General features: G+C 38.9%; 1 protein-coding gene across 8 annotated transcripts in view; it reads left to right on the plus strand.

Moving 5' to 3' along the window:
• ENAH (ENAH actin regulator) overlaps positions 1 to 23,428 on the plus strand; it is a 99,948-nt gene that overhangs the window by 63,437 nt on the left and 13,083 nt on the right. For 2 of the 8 annotated variants that reach the window (XM_074579012.1, XM_074579013.1), the window contains exons 1-8: positions 2,742 to 2,867; positions 13,551 to 13,870; positions 15,094 to 15,894; positions 17,760 to 18,067; positions 18,336 to 18,475; positions 18,889 to 18,943; positions 19,264 to 19,312; positions 22,550 to 22,616. In XM_074579012.1, the coding sequence (XP_074435113.1) occupies positions 2,800 to 2,867; positions 13,551 to 13,870; positions 15,094 to 15,894; positions 17,760 to 18,067; positions 18,336 to 18,475; positions 18,889 to 18,943; positions 19,264 to 19,312; positions 22,550 to 22,616 (1,808 nt within the window). In that variant the 5' untranslated portion in view covers positions 2,742 to 2,799. Of the gene's footprint in view, positions 1 to 2,741; positions 2,868 to 13,550; positions 13,871 to 15,093; positions 15,895 to 17,759; positions 18,068 to 18,335; positions 18,476 to 18,888; positions 18,944 to 19,263; positions 19,313 to 22,549; positions 22,617 to 23,428 lie in introns of those variants that run through there. The other 6 variants (XM_074579011.1, XM_074579009.1, XM_074579014.1 and 3 more) reach the window with 3 other exon arrangements.

A 23,428-nucleotide genomic window follows, 5' to 3' on the forward strand; every position in this document is an offset into this window, starting at 1 on the left:
GTGACAAGGCAAAGTCTTCTAGGGATGGTACTATCAGACTGGGTTAAATGAAAACAGCAAGACTGTGGGCTGTCTCAAGAATTCTGCCTGTGGTGCAGTCCTGGATTATTTTACCATCAAAATACTCCCAGGAGATTAGCTGTTCCCTTCCAGAAGGGATGCTGAGAGTGATTTAAGTTACATGCAGTACAGATACAGGGAACGGGATCCTTGAATAAATAGGAAGTGGTCCAGATTGATGGTGTAAATGCACTTAACTTTCAGTGGTAACTGGAAAAATATTTTAACGTGTTGGATCTAATTGGCGCTGAATTTTTTCTGTTCTGGTATTTTGCCTTTAGTTTGTTTATGCAAAGGTGAGCAGAAGTAGATTGCTTATTTGGGAATAGTTCGTACTGTAGATTTGATAAACTAGCTGTATGTGTTGAACAAAGTTTTGACATCAAAATCAGGTCATACTTCTCCATCTCTTCTGCAGTATGTTCTTAAATGTGAGCAGGGGTTGCTTTATCTGAAAGCCTCCTTGTTTAAAAACAAATAGCAATAGCAGGAAGCTCATTACAAATCTGTCTGATGTGTTTATGTGAAAGTCTGCTGTCATGATAAACGTCTTTTATGTCACTTCTTTAGACTTCTAAAAACTTTTTTCTTTTATGTTTTTTCTGGTTTACTGTAATGGCTTTTAATATTTTTATTTCCTGTTCCTTTAGAAGGCTGCCTTAATTGAAATTTATAATGCTGAAATACTTTTCAGAGAAGCATTGTAGGTAGACGTCTCTTCAGAAAAAAGTGCTGCCCCATATTAAGAGCTCTGCAAGTCTCTTGAAATTTTTCGTGTGTAAAGGACATATTATCAGATAGCATTCTTATGGCTTCACTTTCTGGTTTGATCAGCGTGCTCTACTTGTTTTCATCTAATATAATGTCCTCTTTCAAGTCTGGTCCTGGTTTTGATTTGTTTTTCCCCTAAAAAAGGATAGAGAACTGGAATGTGCGTTTACTCCTGTTGCTAGCCAGATTGTCTGTGGAAAGACTATTGCTGTTGTGTCATTAGGCCTAAGAAGAACATGTAATTTTGTTAAAAAATTTCAGAAATGCTTCTCTGGTCTCTTTACTGCTGTAACTATATGGTTATAATGCAGTTCAGTTATCTCTACGCTAGAACTTTTCTTCTGTAGTATCTGTCTTTCAGCTTTCAGACTGTAATAACGATTGTTGCTTGCTACCGTATGTAGAGAGTAGTAAATAGCTGGAAGGAAAAGGCTTAGGTATATATGACTTTTAACATACCAACAGGTGACATTTACAGTCTCAGTAAAGGGTCAAGGCAGTGTGGGCAGAACTGAATTCTGTGGGGAGCAGTAAAACTACAGGGAATGCAAGAGGAGGGAATAAATATTACTGTGTAACGCTTATTAACATCACAAACATGGGGTTTGTGATGGATCAGTAGAAGGGCAGGCTTTGCTAAGGCTGTTACTCATGAAATGTGTGTCTGTGGGGTTGGGGTTTTGTTTAAGATATGGCCTGATAATAGTTGTCTTTAAGTGCTGGTCTCATATCCCTCCCCTTACATGTACCTGATTCAGTAATGTTTGACTGTCTCTCATGTTAAAGATACTCAGGAAAATATTTTTTGAAATGATTCTAAGCCTGAGGAGAAAAAAAATAAAAATCTGCTTACATAAAAAGTTGAAAAAGGGACTCTGTGGAGGTCAGCTAGTCCAACCCTCTGCTCAAAGCAGGATTAATTTCAAAGTGAAATTATGTGGCTTGTAGCTTCAGGGTTTTCCTAGGCACAAATAGAAACATTTCCTCAGAAGTGTTTTGCCAAAGGAGTGGCCAGTGAAGAATGGCATATTAAAGAGAGCTTTTCAACTGATCTGATGTTTTCCTTCACTTTTATAACTGGTGTTCAAGAATCTTGGGGAAATTGGGAATTGAGGAATTAAATTAGATCATTGTCAACAGAAGCGTATTATTTTGTGTCAAAGATTTTTCTCGATTTAAAAAAGGATTTAGGTGCCCTACGTTTTCAGTAAAAGTACTAAAGTAGTAATACTAATTTGTTTATTTTCCTGCAGAGCCTGTTACTTGAATATTTGCATTGTTTACTGTGCAGCGGTGACAGTCTGTAAAGCCATTAGGACCAGATGCGTGATCTAAAACACTGAGGTTTTTATGAAACCGAGATTACGTATGAGGTGGTCAAATGAAATAATTTCATCTGGTGAATTGATAACTTTTTTACTTTTTTTTTAAGAAACCTTAACACATGGTGTATGCTTTTCCTGTCAAAGTAGGGCGTACTTGAAGATAACTGTAATTTTCTGTAACTTGCACTCATTTAAGTACAGTAATAACAACCTTTAAAACACTCCAGCTTCCATTTTTAGTCCTCAAAAATGAAGGGATTTTTTGTTATATGGGTTATTTTTCATTTTGTCAGAGTGGTAGGCAGTGTTTATAAATTCCACTGGTTGTTTGATAATGAGCCAACTTGAGTTGACATACATATTTGTTAATAACTTCAGAGTTACTTAATGTCAAATACCATTTTAAAATGTAAGATTAGTTCATGACATGCCTTTGTGTGCTACTCGTGCATGTAAATTTACCTTCTCTTCTAGCCGTGATAAATATATTGTCAGGAATATGAGTCACTGAGTTGGTATCTAATATGACACTTGGGAATTTAATGAGTTAATGTTTATAAATAACTTCAAAATCATCACTGCTTCATAAATAAAGAGACCAAGAGCACCAGAAACAGAGGAAGTGTATCGATTGTAAGGAATAATGAAGGTATACAAGCCACCTGCTGTCCTTCAGGGACGTAATGGACCAAAACTTGACCGACTTCTGTCGTAAGTACTCAAAAATGTTAGAAGTTCACATAAATGCAACAGCAGGAGGGTTTGTTATTGTTAAATACTTCTTTTAATTACAGTGTTAGTTTATTTCCTGGATTGGGATGATACTGTTAAAGAAAACTTGGTGTGTGACTCTGCTAGAAAGTAGTATTGATACAGTGTGGTTTTCATAACATCTTTTGGGAGGCTGCTTAGTTTTAGTGCAAGGACAGAGGCTGACAAGGGTAGCAGTTTCTTGTTTACTGATAGACTTAAAGGAATACTTTTTATTTTACAGAGTAGAAGTATTTTTTCTGAGATTTTACTAATCTTAATTTTTTAACTGCAGCAAAAGAATTTGTCATGTCCGTGTCCCGTCCCCTATCTCTGCACACCCCTGCGTGCCCCCCCACCCCCTACCCCCAAATTAGTAATTATTACATGTATAATTCCTGGGCTGTTTTGAAAACATGTGTGGACATACTAAAAGAAAAAGAAAACAAAACTGCTTCCCACAATTCAATAGCAACGCAGCTATAATAATTTAAAGGAAGGAAAGTTTGCCAGTCACTTTGTGTCCCTGGTAGCCTGATTTCTACTGATTTCCCACAGCCCATGACCTTTCCCTAGTTAGTAGCCAGATGCACTGTTTCCAGTTTTCCCAGCTTATTTTGAGGAAGTAGGATTTCTTTAAAGGCGTATGAATTGATTAGATTATAACTAAGCAAACAGTTCTAATCGGAGATTGGCATATGAATATAATACAGTAGTTGGCATTTTGATTTAGGATATAAGAGCAGTCAGTAGAATACTGTCATATGATTTTATTGTGTGCTGTGCGTGTTACAAAATCTGCATGAAATTTGCATCCCAGAGACATGGTTTAGATGGAATCAAAGGGGTTTTTTTTAATGCCTAAGCTAAGGCTTTCACGCAGGTCAGAGTTTTATATCAGTGTAAACTTTTCAAGTTGAGATTGCTGAGGTAGTTTCATGGGACAGCCTGCGGCCATTTGGATCTTTCTAGCCCCCGCATTGCATAGGGACAGGAAACAAAAGAAAACAAGCAAAAAGACCTATCAGTGCTGTTTATCTCATCCAAAAGACCAAGGTTGTTTGGTGGGTTTTTTTTCTTTTTTTTTTTTTTTTACTGCCTCTCTCTTTCGATTCACAGTTTCTTCCCATTCGTAGTAAAGTTTTCTGTAGTTCTGTCAAGTCTAGCTTTCGGGGACTTAATAACTGGCTTTATGGAGAGATAATGGGTAGTGTCTGGTTACAGGACTGAATAGCTATAAATGTTGGGTAACATTGACACGTTTAGCAGATTGAGAAGAGCGCTCTTCCATTAAGCAGTCTTTTGACTACATTCGCAAAATTGCTGCCTTAATTGCTGCAATTGAATATGGATGTTACTTGAAGGGTGGTTCTGACAGGTATCTTAGTTAACACTTTTAAAAACATCTCTTTGAAATCTTACCCTTCTGCAAAACTTTCAGTTCTGTGGGGTTGAATCAAAACATGAAATTGGGATTAGAAACTGTTCTGCTTTTTTCTAGATTTTGGTTACTGTGGTTCCCTTTTATGAAATTAGTTCTGTTTGAACCATACTCACTAGAATGAATACCACGGAGGGAGTTGGCAATGGAAGTAGATTTTTCTACTATTTTTTTTCTAAAATCTGATGTGCGCAGATAACTTTCTGCAGTCTGGCTTCTGCCAGATAAGTAAGTTAACAGAACACTTGAACTTACTACGTTGAAAAGATCAAGGTGAGGAAAACTAGGCTTGATGAGCTTTGATCAAAGAGCACTAATAGATCCCTTTCTCTATGAGAAATCCTGTACCTAAACAATCTTTAGGTTTATAGCTGCTTCTTCATGTCTTTATCATGATGGTTGGTTACCAGATTTTGCTTGACTGATTAAACGTAGTTCTTTCTCTTATTTTCTTATTTCCAAATAATGTGGTTTGAACTTACGATATAAAAGCGTGTTGTTAGACCTTAAATCCCTTTTGATCAAGGAAATGAAAGCCTGTTAGTTTGGCCTTGCTAATGTGAAAAGCTTTAGAACTGCTTTTGAATAAAAGAATTATTAACCAGATGAAACATAGCACAGTAAATTGTGCCCAGATAATATTTTCTTTCGGAAAAGCAGAAAGGCTCTTCATGCGGTGTTCCTGGGCTTCAGTAAAGTATTTGACAAGTATCAAGAGGGTACCTTCTATGACAAGGTGACCCGCTTAGTGGATGAGGGAAAGGCTGTGGGTGTTGTTTACCTGGAATTTAGTAAAGTCTTTGTTTCCCACAGCATTTTGCATGTTGACTGTGCCACACAGCTTGGTGTCATCAGCAAACTTGCTGAGGGTGAATTCAATCCCACTGTCCATGTTGCCAACAAAGATCTTAAACAGCGCTGGTCCCAGTACTAACTGCTGAGGAATGCCACTTGTCACTCGTTTCCACTTGGACATGGAGCTGTTCACTGCAGGCCTTTGAATATGGTGATCTAGCCAGTTCCTTATCCAAGTTGTGCCAAGGGGAGATTTAGATTGGATATTAGGAAAGATTTCTTCACCAAAAAGGTTATCAAATGTTGGAAGAGGCTGCCCAGGGAAGTGGTTGAATCGCCACCCCTGTAGGTATTTAGAAGATGGGTAGACATGTGCTTAGGGACATGGTTTAGTGGTGGTTTTGTCAGTTTTATGTTGATGGTTGGACTTGATGATCTTAAAGGTGCCTTCACATATAGATGATTCTGTGCTTCTATAAGTTTCTAGTTAAAGTAGAAGAGAGGAGGATTGCTGTGGAAGCGTGAGGGGCATAGGAACAGGCAGTTCCTGGCATCATTGGAATCGGGATCAAATTTTATTTGGTCTTTTGCTGAACAAAGTCAGTCCTTGCTGCTGATGCAAGTTGAGATACGGGACTACAAAGGAGAACAGGAGGAGTTGGATGATGTTGCAGATTTTGATGATCAAAACAGAATGAGAAATAATATGTAGCTGGTGTCCTGTTTTTAGATGTTTTTAGAGGGGAACTCCCCCAACCTGTAGACCAAATACTAGTATATAGGATGTCTTAAATAATAGTGTACAGGGAGAACCAAATTGACAATGGAAGTGTTAAGTGCAATGGTGATCAATCAGGATAAAGCTGCATGAGCATTGGGAATAGCTATAATGATCTCTAGAAATACGTAGTGTTTCAAAATCACGATATATGTAGTCAGTTAAATCCCTTTATAATTTTGCATTAAATCAATAATTGAAACAGTCTCACTTTTCACTAGTGTTTAAAGAAGCAAAGGTCCACCACTGTGGAAAGTGGGAGTTTCAGAGCATATACATAAACTCACTTCACAAACCTCTCACCTTTGAACAGTCAAACTTTGCAGATCTTCTAAGTGCCTGCTTACTGCTCTTTTTATCAAGTTGACGAGATCTAGTCTGGGTTTCTCTGAAACAATGTGCAGTATGCTCAGGTAGAAGCTGTCTGGACTGTCTAGCATGTGAACAATGCTTTTTAAAAAATAACTAACTAAATAAAGCTAACTTGGTAAGAGTTTTAGTGAGCGCATATAGCAAGAGTTCAGTTTAGGTGGTGCAAAGTGAAGTTCATGCAACTGAGAGTTTAGGAAGATGCCAAGGGATTAAATATTGATCACTTCTGCTGAGGTTATGTTATTGGTACATCAAGTGTACTTTTTATTCATGAAGACTCTTGGTCTCAGTGGAGGTGCCTGTGTTTGGAAATTTGCAATCTGTATTGACGTGATTTAAACTATATTTTCTCTTTGTACATGAATTCTGAAATTTGGGGGTGGTGCGTGCTCATTCCATGGTATGTAAGCGTTAATGTGTAGGTCTTGAGATACGTATTCAGTAGGTTTATGTGACCATACGTGAGAGTGAGCTCTGTGGTAAATGCTCAGTTTTGGAATGATGAATAAATATTTGATATTAAAGATATTAAAGTAGAGCAAGTTTAACGTTAATATGTAGTTTTTATTATTTGGATTAGTTCCTGCAAATTTTGAGGGCCATAGCAGACACACCTTTTCCTTTTCTGAAGTGGCACAGAAGGATATCAGAGGATTAAGTTATTAAAACTCAAACTAGGAGCTAAGTTCAGAATAATCAACACGTTAAAGCACTCACTTTTAAAATTATTTTTTTTCCATGAACGGTTGTAACAGTGATAAAGTAGGTTGACTTCACCTAGTTAAATTGATGTCCATAGAGCGCACGCAGGTCCTTGCAGTCACGAGGTGGCTGCTCCTCTGTAGACAAGAGCACGCTTCAGATGGAGCTGAGGTCACCCCGCGGCTGGTGCTGGCGCCTCCAGCTCAGCTACGGGTGGTGTGGCCTGTTTGCAGCCAGCTGCTCCCTTTGTGGTGGTGACTCAGTGGTGGGAGGAGGAGAGCCATCATGTGAGATGGATTCCAGTAGGTAGTGACTGTTGGATTAGATAATGGTATCTGTGCCCACACGCTGGGGCTTTCGTCATTTTAGAATAAAACTCCGAATATTACTGTCTTGTTTATCTCTCCGTGGATTGAGGCAGGGTTAGAGGAGCTGGCGCAAGAGCTCAGAGCAGCCCTGAAAGTCTAGGCATACGGAGACTCCAGGACTGGGATACCACAGACTTTTTCTTGTAGAGCTAGTCATTGCAGTGCAACTTTTAAAATTTGTAAATATATGTTAATGGTTAAATGTGTTTTAATATTATTTTTTTTTAATTGGTAAATTATGTTTAATGGCCAGATCACCAATACAGTTTGAACAACTCCATTGGTTTGGACTGATGAATCGATGTTTTGGTAATGAATTATGGTCGATATTATACACACTTACTTTTAGAACTTTGACATAGTAGTGTTATTCCTACACTTCTTGTTTACGTTGGGTTAGAAAATTTACATCTCAAAAAAACCTAGTGAAGCACAGAATGAAAGATGCACACGTGGTTGAATACTTTCGTATAATCACATTTGGCTTCTTATACAGAATGTCTTAGCAGTAACTTTCAGTATAGATAAAGTGCAGAGTATATTACTGCAATGTTTTAAGCTAGCAATGGTCAACCTTCATGCTGCCTTTTGGGTGTCATCCTTGTGTCTGTCTTCCACTATGCCATGTATGTTTTTTTCAGAATAGGTAACAGCACAAGCAAGAAACTGTTCTTCAAAAAAAGAGAAAAAAAAACCAAACCCAGCAGCAAACTGATGTGGGACACAGACCTGAAAAATCTCCCCTCAAGAGAATCTCTTTTATGATTTTTTTTTTTTTTTTAATTCGACATCTTTTTTTTCAGTGGCTCAAGTGATGGGTTTTGGTGTCGTTTTTTCAGTACACTCATCTTATTAGTAATTTCTCCCCCCCATCCTTCTTGTTGTTGTTGTATCTTTAAGCAGACAAAAGGAGGATAGTATTCCTATTGATCTTGCTGAGTGATTTGATGCCCTGCTTTGGCAACAAGTTATTCAGCCAGTAAAGAATGGAATATGTAAGTGGTGTGTTCATAAATGATGACTAACAGCTGTCAAATACTATGTATTATCCGCCTGCAGCTGACCTCTTCACTCAATGCGGCAATTACTTCAGTCAGGTCTGTTCCTCGAGATATTTTGTTTTCTGCAGTCTTTGTCTTGGATCTTTGTTTTCTACAGCGAGTTTTAAGATCAAATACTTCAAACCAGTTTCTTTTCATCTTGGAATGTCTGTCAGCTCAGAGCCTATTGAATTTGGATGTGATACAAAGATGCTTCTGTCTGTACTGTTCATGGAAATACCTCTGTTTTTAATGTACCTGGCTTTGTGACAAGAAGCCTTTTGGGTCTGTGGCTGAATTCTGTTATTCAGGTTGATATATGGCCTTCTCGGTGCAGTTTCCTATCATCTTTTTAGGAAAAAAATTAATGGCTTGATCTCACATCCAAGAGCAAAAGCAAGGCAGTGTTCAAATCCTGAAGATTTATGTGGACGTACAGAAAACTTGCACCTGAGGAAACAAGGTGACCTGCCAGAGCAGACAGCTATTTGCTTTCGCAAACTGTTTCAGCAATGGATTTGTTAAGTGTATTTTTTTTTTTTCTCTTGGTGCCCTTATGACACAATGAGAGTTGCTTAATGCTGAGGCATACTTTCTCAGGTGGATGGACAGTCTTTCTGCAAACTGAGACACTTGCAGTAGCGCTTCTGCAGATGACCAAGACATATGGACTTAAATGTGAAAATTGTTCCAGAAAAAGACAGGTTCTCTCTGGATATTAAGTCTGTTCTGACAGACAATACTGTTTTACCAGTAAAGGTGAAATTTCTTAGTCTATTCAAAGTATTTGTCTTCCCTTTAGCCCACGTGGTAATAGTCATATTTTAAGAAAATCGATTGAACCATCAATTCTTTTGATTGAGTATGTTGAAGTCCTTAGCAAAAGGGACCAGAGGACCAACCAGAGTTGGTCATTCACCTCCAGGAGCAGAGGCTAAAACAACATTTTTTTATTTTTATTTTTTTTTTAAATACAGGTCTAAAGGTATTGAATAATATCGTTTTGGGATAGCTTCCTAGTTGCTGCGTGTAAGGACCTGTTGAATGTACTGATGTTATTTGCTAGTGAAAGGCATGATAGAAAGTGATCTTGGTGTGCATGAGGTATTGGCTCGTTTCATATAACATCAAGAGCTGAGATAGTAGCGCAAATTCTTAATTGTTATTTCCTTCTATGATCTGATTTGGAACAAAGTAGGAAGGTTTTGTGTGTACCTGGGTAAACTAACAGCAATTCTGTTTGGCAGTTGTCATGTAGGAGAAATTCTAAACATCTTCACCATCGTAAAATGTGGGGGTTTTTTTCAGCAGGGATGCAACAGGGTGTACTCAACTCTACTGGTTGCGTTTTTTCTCCTTGTATTATTTCAAGAATGTAGTCATGCTCCTGATTCTTGGCTGCCCAAAGAACCGGAGGATTAACGCTGATAGAGTTCAAAGTCACAAGTTAGTATTGTAAATGTAATTCTTTCTTTATCCTCTGACTATACCTCCTCCTATCTCCTTGACTGGACAGAAGTATAAAGGCAAGAAAAAGCGGAGAAATAACTTTAAAAGCTGTTGCAATATTAAAGCAACAACAACAACAAACAAACAACACCCCTCACCCCAAAGCAGTTTTGCATGAAACTAATTAAAATCCAAAAAGAAAGTTTCATGAGTAGGATATGTGATAAAGCTAGCAGGTTGACTCTCCAAATCTAAACCCATGTGTAACAGTACCTACGCTGTGTATGACTGACGTGCTGTTCAGTTTTATAGCACTGTCTCAACTATTCAGTGTAAATTAGCTCTTAGATTCCAGTAATTCACACCTTTAAAATAATAAGAATCACTGTGCCTTGGCATAATTCACTACAAGATGGTTTTCTGGGGCATTTTTAGTATCTTTTTAGCTTTTTTAAAAGTTGTCCTGATAGCTAGAATATTTTGCTTTCTAAAGCTGAAGGATTTTCATGTGTTGCTTTCACAATGTTCTCGAATGTTCCCATGCTTTAGAACTACCAACGTCTTGACATTTCGGAAATGTTTCAGCTGATGTGTAATGACTCTTTCTAATGTTCTAATACTTTTGCATAATAATAATTTTGATCTCTGACAAAATTTTAAAATAAAATCACATTATCTAATGCTAACTAAACACAACCAGGGGGGTTTAATGCAAACAAATTTATCCTTTTATTTGTTTATTTTTTTAATTAGCAGAATGAGTTCTTAATCTTTTTAAGCTACAACTGTTACGTTTGTTAAGCTGTGGTTCTTAGTTTGAAATTCATCCTGGCTCATTAAGTTGCGTTGAAGCAACTTGATTGCATTACTGGCATACTGATCTTTTGACCTGTGCCATTTTTGGTTTTCCATCTGAAAGGTTTATTAAAATCCTTAAAAGTACTGTAAAACAGTAGTGGGTTGTGGTGGTGTTTGGAGGCTTTTTTTTATTGGGTGAGTTGTTTTTTTGTTTTGGTTTATTTGTTTTGGTGGTTTTTCCTTGTTGATGAAGGGATGCTTCAGCGATATATAATGAGAATAATTTAAACCTAGAATCATTCTCCAGGATGGTGTATTTAATCTTGTATATCTCACTGAATGGGAATTTTATATAAGATAGGAAATGTCTGCAAAGTATTTTACTGCCCTCTCTTGGTAGAACGTTTCTATTGTAAGGAACAAGTTTGTTGATAGTTTTTATTTGTACGTTTAAAAAAATTCTGGTTTTATTCCTTTATTTCCTGAAGAAATGGAAAATTAAGATTCTTTTACAAAAATAAAATGTTAAATAGTGAATCACTCAATATTTATTTAATAATGAGAACTTTTTCATTTAGGTCCTATGTAGGTGAAAGTGGTTGTCTCACTGCTGTTTATATCTTAGTAGACAGCCAGTACAGTTTGGTAGTGTTGATTGCTGACCGAAATATTTTTTGCTTCGGATAGAGGTTAAAGTGTATAAACTCCTGGGCACCTTTTGTTATGACACGTGGACATTGTGTCTTTTCTAGGTAGAATATGCTTGTTTCTGGCAAATGAATGAAAAAGAATGAACAAAATAAACAAAAGCTGCTTTGGAGACTTAAATGTTGACTCCTGCTGTGAATAGCCTTTTAGCTACAAACATCTGTGCATCTACCTCTCCTTTACAGAAGAAGAGCCTAAGATGACCACACTGAAGTTAGACATGATGAAAACCCGGCCTTCCTCTAATAATAGATTTTTATCTGAGGGAGAAAGAGCACATAATAAAACTAGAGCAAGCAAAAATGTAATACCAAAAATATTTTTAATATCCCTTTTGGAGCTTACATTTCTGTGGTTTAGATTGTATTCTGTTGATATTTTGTAGAAATTCCCTGCTGGTTCCAAATATGTATCAGTCGATTACCAGATTTTTTGGTGGACTTCAGAGGCTTAAAACCAAACATTTAACAAGCTGAGTTGCAGCCCTGATTTCTTAGTGACTGCTGTCACAACTTCGTTATATGGGAGAGCAGGAGCTGACGGAAGAACTGCTACAGGAGCAGAACTATTTTGCAGCTTCTGATGATGTTGGGTGACAAGTTGAGTAGGGAAAAGTCCTTTTGGTGTACGTAACTGGAACTTAATTGCCTATAGCAATTACGAAAATTCAGTATTTAACAGGGGATTGGGTAGTTTGGGTTTTTTGTTTATTTTTTAAAGGAAAAACATTGTTCTGAAAGAGGATGGACATCAATAGTAGCAGTGTATGAGCTGGGGTTTCCAGTTCTGCCAGTATTTTCTGAGCATGAATAAGAATGAAATAGCTGAAGTTCCCTTAATTTTCAGGCTTCAGTTTTATATGTCTCTAAGCATATAGTATAGAATTACTAATGACCTTTCCAAATAAGATTGCCTAGTGGCAGTCTATAGAAAACACATATCTAGTAGCTTAAGGTGTCAAAATTTAGGTCTCCTTTTTGCTTTATAGTTAACAGCAGTGTGTGCTTTGTTCAGAAGCTGTCTTCAGTTTGCATCTGAGGCGTGGCAGAAAAGATGGCTGTGTGCTTTATATACAAGTTCTTCTTTTTAAATGTCATAATTTTTTGAAAATAAGAATTCAAATAGAGGATGATAACTAACAAGATTTTTCAGTGGTACTTATTGATGGGAACATACTGGCCACAGCTTTGAGGAGGATGTGCCTAATTTTTCTTTTAGCAGGGAGTTCATTCAAGAGATGAAAAAGCTTTGAAAATCAAAAAGCTATCTTTCAGCTGACTGGAAGCATGTATCTTATTTGAATATAAATTTATATTTTCAAAATAAAAAAAAATATTCAAAAGTTTTGGGGAAAGAAGCAATAGGCTTTTCCCATTCTATTTTTGCAGGGTAGTCCTTTGTTTCAACCAGCCTAGTGGGTTTGTCAGCAAATTATGTTGTTTCCTGTACCTGGCTTTTACTTGTTTTCTTCCTCTCCATGTGTTCCCCCTCTCTGCTTTCCTTTGTAAAGACCCCCGTGAGCTGGAAATCCTGCCAGCTCCCTGCAGCGTTTCCCTGGCTGCTGCAGCCTCAGTTTTTTTCTAACGATGTCCAGTTCTCCCTCACTGCCGGGGCGTTCTTGTCTTGATGCCGGTTAAACTGTATGTGCACGTAGTAGTATGCAGGTGACGAGGGACACGTATATATTTTAATGCTTCTGTAAAATTTGGATAAATACTAGCTGACTAGTTTATCTGAAAAACTTAATTTGTTTGGGGGTGAGGGTTTTTTTGCTGAGTATTTGTGTTACTGCTGTTTCACTGTACTTTTATTCACTGCTTCGAGGATAAAATACTGTGCAAAGAACAAATGTAACTTCATATCCCAAACTGGGAAGATTGCATCAGTTAGTAAATTATCAGCAGCCGCTTTCTGTTCTTACCACTTGAAAGCTGTCTCTTGGAATGTTAAATTAGTTAAGAGGAAATTTGATCTATGATTCTTTTTACTGTAAGCATAATGCAACTCTTATTATCCATCTCAGAAAAAGAACACGTAGAGTTAAGAATTTTATGTAGGTACAAACGCTGTGCTTTTGTTCTCACTGGTGCAAAGATTGTGGATAACTTTATCTGTTCTTGTCCTCTAACAGTTGCTTGATATTTTTGGTTTTCGCTTTGCAGCTTAGTCTTTTTCCTTTTTTCACGATTGTAGACAGTTGCAAGAGCAACAGAGGCAGAAGGAGCTGGAACGGGAGAGGCTGGATCGTGAACGAATGGAACGGGAGAGGCTGGAGAGAGAGAGGCTAGAAAGGGAAAGACTTGAAAGAGAGCGCCTAGAACAGGAGCAACTGGAGAGAGAACGGCAAGAAAGGGAACGGCAAGAACGCCTAGAAAGGGAGAGACAAGAGAAGGAGAGGCAGGATCGAGAAAGACTTGAACGACTTGAACGGGAAAGGCAAGAAAGAGAACGGCAAGAACAGTTGGAAAGGGAACAATTGGAATGGGAAAGAGAGAGAAGAATTTCAAATGCTGGTAAGAATTTCAAAACTGAGTGTATTCAAGTACCAGACTGCTCTTTATGTGTTTGGGTGATGGAGTGGGAGAGAAGCAACAAAGGGCAGTGAGTACGCTTGTGCAACAAGAGTCAGTACTTCAGGCTTGTATTTGCTGAAATTGCTTCCTTTTTATGGCAAGAAGTCCAAGATCTTTGACTTTCCTGTCATAATTTTCCATTAACTCTGAAATAATTTTTTGGGTACTATTTGCTCACTCTATTGTGTACTCTCAGATTACTTGAAGAACTTGAACCATATTGGGCACCTCCAACATTGGTTAAAGTATGATGAGTTAAAATTTCTAAATACCTTATCATTGCTTGCTCTGTTAAACAAGATGTATTCTCATGACATAATTTGGGGGGAAAAAAAACCCCAAACCCGAACATATCAGGTTGAGTGCGTTAATGTAGAAGGTATGTACCTACGTAAGGCAAAGTAATAGTGTGAGAAATGCCTTTCAGTATGACGTCTTGCATAATTTATCATTGTAGTGGCATTTCAGTGAAACGTATTATATGTATTTGTAACTAAGATAATGCACTGCCTGTGGATATCCAGCAATAACTGAAAGCTTTCTCATTTTGGTATTATAATGGAATATTAGTCAAGCACTTGGTTGTTCTTTAGTAACAAACTCAATTTACATAGGTCAGCTCATGGTAAAAGTCAAGGTACGCTATGTAAGAGGTAGTAGTCACTTTAGAGCAGAGGATTTTATTGGTAGTTTTATTCCAAGTACTTTCAAGTTTGCGATGGAGCTTTTTCTGGGGAAGAGAAGATGGTACCTACTTGCTGCCTATGGTATGATTTTTGTTAGTGGAGTTGTAACACATGTTAAGATCACTACACTTGCTTGCAGTTTGCAACCAAACAAGAAGATAAAAGCTGATAAAAGATTGATTAATCAGCCCTGTATCTAATCCATCTCACAGATGGGATTTGAGAAAACTTACTCTAGAATGTACTTGTAAATTTGGATGTTGGCACAAAAATAGTTGGTAAAATTTAAAAGCAGCTGTTGATAATACGTAAAACTTTCCTAACAGTATTTTCACTTGTGCCTAATCCTCTGGTACTAACTGTAGTCTACATTTATACATTTTGTTTGAATGCTGGTTTTGTTGCTTCATTAGCTCCCTTTTTCTCTTTCTCCTTTTTTTATCCTGCCTTTGCTGCTGCTTTCCATCTTCTGTCCAGCTCCATCTTTCGACAACTCCCCGTATAGCACTCCACTTCCTGAATACTCCAGTTGCCAGCCTCCTTCAGCACCTCCTCCATCATATGCAAAAGCAGTCTCAGCACCAATGTCAGAGGCCGCACCGGAGTACGCTGTAGTGACTTCTGCACCACCGACTTCCACTCCCCCTACACCGCCTCTAAGGCACTCTGCATCACGTTTTGCTACATCTTTAGGCTCAGCTTTCCACCCTGTTCTCCCCCATTATGCTACGGTTCCTCGTCCACTGAACAAAAGTTCTCGGCCCCCTTCTCCTGTCAATGCCCCGGCGACTTTGCCTCCAAATACAAAGCCCGTTGCCTGGTCCGCGCCCAGTTTTGCCCCTCTTCCCCCATCTCCTCCAGTCATGATAAGCAGTCCACCAGGCAAAGCCACCGGTCCGAGACCTGTCCTCCCAGTGTCGGCTTCCAGTCCAGCGACCCAAATGTCCACGTCTCCCACAGCTCCTAACGGGCTTCCTGAAAACCTGGCCTATCCGGTTCCTTCACCTTCTACCTCAGGTCCAACTCCGCCTCCGCCACCTCCTCCCCCCCCACTGCCTTCCTTTCCGCCTCTGTCACTCTCTGGACCTCAAGCTTCTCCTTCTCCCAACTCCCCGAATGCCTCGACTCCCTCATCCAAGCCTAGTGTTCTCCCTTCTCCCTCTGCAGCTACCCCTGCCTCTGTTGAGAACTCTCTAAACTCTGTGCTGGGAGACTCCTCTGCTTCTGAGCCAGTCTTGCAGGCAGCCTCTCAGCCGATTGAACCTACGACCCAGCAGGGTAAGGCTTTCTGTTATTGCTACTAATGCACTAACCAGGAATGCAGTCGAAACCAATTGGTATCAAAGCCCGTAACTGCCCCGAAGAATTAATACGATGCTTCCAAAGTTGCAGTGATCTTAATACCACAATGAAATACCGTTTGGAAAACTGGGGTAAGGGAAACTTCAAAGCTCCGTGGAGAAGAGCCGGTGTTCTGTGGCCTGCCATAAGTAAAATTCTGGTTTCTTGAGCTCTCACTTGTTGAATGCTTGCTTGGTAAATCTTGCACTGTTAGTTTATTTGGAACATGGTGTTAATAGGCAGCATCGTTAGTTTCCTGATGGCAGCCAACATGGAAGAATGGATGTGCGGCTTTGGACATGTGAATGACTTTAAGCAAGGAATAATCTGAATCACTTTGATACTCTGTAGTTTTAAATTTAGAAAGTAGTATGTAGCGCTTACAGCATTTCTTTCTGGACAGTGGTCACATTTTGATATATGGCTGTATGCACGCGCACACACGCACACGCACATATATATATAGCATATATGTATAGCATATATATATAGAGAGGGAGGGAGACAGGTCTTCCTGTGGTACTCTACCAGTGTAACTAAAAAGACTTTAGAGAAAAAGGTTGGTTAAGCAGGTGACAGTCTTAATGGACACTCTACCAACATGATAGAAATGTGTTTTACACGGATGTAAATGTCTTTGTTACCTGAATCCTGCTTTTATATTGATTTAATAGATTTAGGTCTTTGTACGTAAGTCTGCGGTACCTCAGCTAAAGGTGTGGGCAGAGGCGCTCCTGGGGGATGAGCAGACTGTGGCTTCATCACACACAAGCCGTGCAGAGTAGATCCTGTGTGTGTCCTCTTGTCTTAAATGGAGGCGTGAGCTACCCTGGGATGGAGCAGAACTAGGGTGAATGGCCTCACTTGTAGCGTGGAGTAGAAGTGTGCGCTTGGATTGTGAGTGATGCCAACAGAGTTTAAAAGGCTTTTAAATTTGCAAAGTAGGACATCGGGAAGAGTCGTGGGGGAAATTCCTGCCTGCAGAGGTTGCTTAAGGTGGTTGCGCAGCTTTTTTAGTAGCTTTTGTGGCAGCTTGGGCAAGGCAGGGGCAGGATGTATAGGGCTGTTTTCTTAGTCACAATTTCTTAAACTGTTCCTATAATAATAATACCACCACAGTAATCATCAGAATATTCTCTCTTCAAAACACATTTTGTATTGCATATCAATGTGAATTTAAAGCATTAAAGGAATCATAGATTAAAAAATAAAGAGCTTGTTCCTACCAACTTAAAATACGTCAGCCTTCTAACTCACTAATTAGTGTTTGTATTAAATTATTAAAGTTGATTCCTGGAATGTTTTTTAGAGGAAAGACTTTTTATATACAGCTTAGAAATTAGTGTTGGAACTCAAACAGTTCAAGGGTTCAGGTGTTTGGGTGGTGTGTTAAATGCTCATTAGTACAATGAAAAGTCACTCTGTGTTTAGCACAGTTAGGACAAACAGTGTTGGTCCTGTATGGTCTAGTGCTTGTGTCTTACTTGACTCTTTATAAAAGCTTTGCCTGTTTCCCAGTGTAGGGTTCTGGATTGCAGCACAGAACCTGACTGGAGGGGTTTTGTATGTAAAAGTCTCTGAAGCTGTCTGATCTCTCATAGCATACTATGTAATATTTTTAGTGCATTTAATAAGAATGTTTCTTTCCTGCTGAAACTTGCAGTGTTTTCTTGCCTATAAAAAGGACCCTTACCAGTGTTAATGTCTCATACGCTGAACAAAAGAAGCAATATTTCAGTGGACATAAGATCGTTATTTTCTAAATCCTTAATGTAGTCTGTTTGTTTTCTCTTTGATACTAGGTGTTGTCCAAGGACCACCTGCACCTCCTCCCCCACCCCCTCTGCCCCCTGGCCCAGCTCAGTCTTCAGTAGCAGCCCCACCTCCTCCTGGCCCACCACCACCACCTCCCCTTCCACCTTCAGGGCCTCCTCCACCACCACCACCGCCTCCTCCACTTCCCAGCCAAGTTCCTCCCGTTCCCCTTCCACCTCCTGCTCCCCCCCTCCCTGCCTCTGGATTTTCAGTGGGATTCGTGTCTGAAGAAAATCGCCCTTTAACTGGACTAGCAGCTGCACTTGCTGGAGCCAAACTTAGGAAAGTCTCACGGGTAAATACAACTTTTGTTTCTTGTTCCGATTCCTGGCTCTAAATCCTGTCTTCCTGAACTGCCTGTAATTTTTGTTCAAGATTAATAGCGGTATCAAGACTTTTGGGGTAGGCTTAATTCATCATTAAAAAAAGCATTACAGAAATGTACTACCAGCCTGTCACATTCTTTATACAGTTATTTCTTACTCGTCTGGGAACTTTGCTTCTTTCATTAAGTCGGCTATAATTTTATTTGCACATCTGCTGTTATTTTGTGTGTCACAAAGGGTGAAGACTCCTCCAGTTCAAGTGGAGGAGGAGGAGGCAGCTCTGCTTCATCTAAAACAGACAGTGGCCGTGGAAATGGACCACTTCCCTTGGGAGGCAGTGGGTTGATGGAAGAAATGAGTGCCCTGCTGGCCAGGAGGTAAGGACCTGTTCCTGTGCTCCAGCTGCTTGGTTATCCTAGAGGTAGGATTTTGGGTGCCTGTTTGCAGCTGGCTAAGGATCAAAGAAACTTCGGCATGATCATGGGGTTGCTTTGTGAAGTTGATAACATTTAGTGAATAGCCATTTTTACTTGAGTGTAATCGAGTACTTTTCTTCTGTGTAAGTCTTTGTGCAGCAGTAGGGGAGGAGATACAGACTTCAAGAGGAGAAAGAGTTGCACAGTTGCTTTGGCAGGAAGGCTTTGTCCTTGAAAGTATTTTGCAAGTACTTTTTTAAACACTGATTTTGAATTATCTAGCTATCAAGCTGTGTATGTCTTTAAGTTATACTAAACAACATTCTCCCATCTAAAGCCATGATGATCTTGGTAACTTTTGTCTCTGCTTATAGGAGAAGAATTGCTGAAAAGGGATCAACAGAACCAGAGCAGAAAGAAGACAAAACTGTGAGTGGAGAAATTTTATCTACTTCACGTTATTCAGTACTAGATTATGATGAAGAGTCTAATGGTGTATTTGAGAGATATTTTTTTTTATACTTTACCATATATATATATATACACACATAACCACTATTTTGTGAAGTGCCTAGTGCTTGCACATTTTCTACATACAATTGAGCAGAACAATTTAAATCTATATAAAAAGTGGAATAAATATTTGAACAGTTGAGATTAATCTGTTAGATTCACAAGAGTAAAAGGTGGTTTTCTCTTTTCCTCTCCCCTCCCCCTGCCCTTCTCCCTCTCTCCTCTCTTTTATTCAGGAAGAATCAGAGTCTTCAACTTCTAAGGTTTCTTCAACAAGCACACCTGGTAAGTAGCACAGGTTTGTGAACTCTGTGACTCTGTAATGCTAAAACCTGATGATGAATCTCAGTCAGCTGCACTGAATTTTGGAGCCTGTCTCTTCTCCCGTGATTACAGTCTGGCATTTTGCTGTAGAAGTGGTCCTGTTTCAGAAGTGTTTCAGAAGATAACAGAAAGAACATCCACTAGAGCACTGCGCTTGGCATAGGCGTCTCCTTTGTCAAACCTACGGGGCCTGTGCACAGAAGGCAGTTGGTATTGAACGGGAAAGCAGTTGTCTTTCAGTCCTCGCAGGACATGAGTTGGGACAGCAGTTTGTTTCCTTCAAGGCAGGCATATAACAGCATCAGAGTCGGACAGAAACAGTTGCTGCTTCCAGGTACTTTAGTAAAGATTCCCTCACATGCAAGCGTCCTGTCTACATCAGTGTAAGTGCATGGAGTAGAAATTCTTTAAGTGTGATTCCTCTGCTGAGGTATGCTGGTGGCAGAGCTAGGAACTGTGTAGCTAACACTTCTGCTGCAGTTGTTGTCCCAAATCACAGTCAGTAAGTACTGCTGCAGTCAGTAAGTAAAGCTTACGTATCACCAACTCTGTAGTTGGCCAAGATGTACTGTCAGCATGCATATGTATTCATGCCGTAAATGCTTGTGTTACAAGGACTCAAGTGACACTCAATACTTTCTTTTCCTGTCCTTTAGTACTACCTCTTGTACCCTTAGCTTCACTGGCCACCTCCCCCTACGTGCATAAAGAAGTGGGAGGATGTGCCATATAACCTGCAGTTTATCATCCCAAAAGATGCTGGAAGCAGAAGGCAAATGACAGGGTAGCAAATATACCAGTCTTCAGTATGTTTTAGCTTTCTCTGTTGATTGATTGTCCATGTGTATACTTCTTCACTAGACAGTTCAGCACCTTGATGGTCTGTGGGCCTTAATATTGAAAACTGCTGTAGGGTGAACAAAATCCAGGTGGCCACTGGCTGTGGGATAAAAAGGATAGCTAGGAGCTAAGTGTGTCTTGATGGAAATAACTAGAAAACTGTTAGTACTGAGATACAGCCCACAGTCTGAAGAAATTGGACTGCAAGGCAATAAATGCCTTAATACAAATCAAGTTTTTCATTCTTTTTTTTCCCTTAGCTTAGGAGTTTGCTTCATTGTTAAACACAAAGACAATATTAGCCTTGAGGAAATGACAGCTTTGGGAAGACTTCTAATAATATAGGCCCAAAAGAGGGACATGAAAAACATTGGAAGTGGTTCCATAATTGGTTGTCGTGATAAGAAGCCTCATCAAAATTTTTTAAAATGTCAAATGCATCCAGAGGTTTGACTGTTTCCTCGCAGTGGAGAGATTTCACTTCATTTCTTGGTGTACAATGCTCTGGTAATGTTGTGCCTTGTCATTGGAACATGTCTTTAAAATGTTTAAAAGGAATGCTTGGCATACTGAGCAGAGGCCAGGTCAAAAATTTGTGTAATTATGTCTAATTACCACTAATAATATAACTGAAATTGTTATACACTGACTTTGCTAGCATTTACCTCTCTCTTTGGTGTTGCACGTACCCTTCCTACATGCCGTCGTGGTGAACTATCAGAGTTCCCCATTCTTTGTTGGGAGGAGTACGATGTTGAAAGGGGAGACATTTCTGTCCTGAGCTTGGGTCTCCTTGCATTTATTTTGAAACATTTAAACTCTGTTAAGGGGCTGTACTCTCTTCCTCTCTCTCCTGTTGCTTGCAGGGAGAGTTAGGCCATGATTACTTAGACATATTAGTCCTTCTCTGTATACAGTAAATTTCTTTAAGGAGAAGAAACATGCAGTGAAATAAAGCTAAGTAAAACCTAAGTTAAAACATGTTAGGTAATACTAGAAACAAAACAAGCTCAAAACGATGGGATAGGCAACAGATGTAAAACAAATAAATAAACCTAAAATCGGTGGGGGGATGGTGGACTGATAAGATCAGTGGTACATTAAAGTCCTGACTAAGTAATGATAGCAAGTAAGTAATAATGATTCACACTATAGAAAGACTCTTCTAACTTGTGCAGATTGCAAATAATGAAAACCTGATCATAAGGAATGAAGCATTTGTGGTGATTGGTACGTCCCAAGGAAGAGCTTAGGTGAGACCACTCAAGGAAGAAAAATAAACTCATTCACCAAACAAGAACACCAAATAAACAGTCCTTAACTGAACTGTTTGCCCTGTTTCAGCTGTGATTTCTCTCTGTCCGCTGTTGACAAACAAAGCTGCACAATAAAGCTAGCTTTCACATCTGAATTTAGATCACTGTAATTAACTCAGGATAGCGAGTCAAAGTTTATTGGAGAGGATTCTAAGCAGAACTGAAAGTAGGCTCCAGAATGGAAAGTGAAGCATAAGCATGTATAAAGATAGGTTGGACTTTTAAAACTTGATTCCGAATTAGACTCGTGTCTATATGGGACATGAAGAAGACCCAGAAGTCCTCTTCTGCAGTGTATAATAGAGTGCTTGCCCATAGAGTGTAAGCTGCCCAGACAGGAGAAGAGATGCACAGTAAAACTTTGTCTAGTATCGCAGGTGGTAAGTAAACAAACTACAATCTCTTCTGGATCCGAGGGCAATGTACCTTTAGTTTTGAGTCTGTGTTATTTTGAAAAGGGGAAATGATATATTGCAACTTTAGAAGTATCTTTTCAGGGGCAAGACTTCTGTGGAAAATAAATACCTTATAGCTGAAAGGTATTCTAGTTGTGTGAGGTTGTATTATCCCTGCTGTCGCTTCATTGAAATTGACATGGAATTAATTGTATGTAATTCATTAACAGCTCAGGAAAACTCCTTTAGCTTAAAAGCATCTTCCCCCAGTATTTGAAGCTGACTGTTTGGTTGCAGTTCCAGAATTTCATGTTTCACAGATGAAACAATAAAGTCATAAAATATAGGCAGACTTCTCCCAGTTGGATTAAGAATCAAATGGCATTTATGACATCTAGAACAAAAGTGAGACTTCAAGGTGCTATCACAACATAAATGGCAGTATAACTAAAAATGAGTACATCAGGAGGTAGCTTAATATGAAAGAATTAATCAATGTAGTAAAAAAACCAAAAACCAAACCAAAAAAAACCACACACAAACCTAAAGAAGGCTGGCTTAAGTTGCCAGGTACTTGAAGTTTCCTCACGTAAATTACACAACAAATAGAAATAGACGGGTTTTAATCTTCTCATTATGTTTTCCAGAACTAACAAGAAAGCCTTGGGAAAGAACAAATACAGTGAATGGAAGCAAGTCACCCGTTATTTCCAGGTACTCCCTTTTGTACCAGCCATCTGTTCGTTACGTTTGCTGTTGTTTGTTGCTCATGCTGCTAAAAATACTGGACTAAAATAGCAAAAATCATCTTAATAATATTAAAAGCAAAATGTATGGATTTAAAATTACTGCTGTGAAACTGCTTTTGGCAGTTTTAATTAAGACAGAAGAGTTGCTTTTGCAGGATGCTAGTAAGAGAAGTTTTTGACAGTAAAGTCAAAAGTAAAACCCAAAAAGATTCCTTAACAATTGCTGGTGTATATCTTCAATTATTAAGGTATATGTTTGCTTACGGCAATGTTTAATTCTCCCTATTTCTTTAAGTTTTAAAGTCTGAAATTTCCTGCAAGGGAAAGCCAAATTCAGTGCTGTGATTCATATATGCAGTAGTAAATCTAATGAATAGGTTTTCTCCTTTCTGTTTCTGTGCTAGTCGTGGAATGGTTATCTAGATATTTAAGCCATCTTGGTAAGATTTGCTTCAGTGACAATTTTCAGTAGCGGTGTCATACCGATCCAAGGAAGTCCACCCTAAAGAAGTGTAGAAATACTATACATCCTTAAGTGCGTTAACCAGTCTTTGGTAACATGTCATCTGGAACTTGGGTAGGCAGTGGGCATTTCCATAGGCATTTTTGGTAATACAAAAGAGTGAAATGGCTGCTTTACCAATTCTTTTTTATTTTTTTGAGGTATATTTAATTGCTGCTTTCATTAAGCAGAAGGCCTGTGGTTCATTTCAGAATTCCTGTATATTCTGTGTACAGAGGTTAAAGGATTCTGAGCTGTGATAATCTGACAAAGTT

Source organism: Larus michahellis, chromosome 3 (genome assembly GCF_964199755.1).
Source record: "Larus michahellis chromosome 3, bLarMic1.1, whole genome shotgun sequence".
Taxonomy (NCBI): domain Eukaryota; kingdom Metazoa; phylum Chordata; class Aves; order Charadriiformes; family Laridae; genus Larus; species Larus michahellis.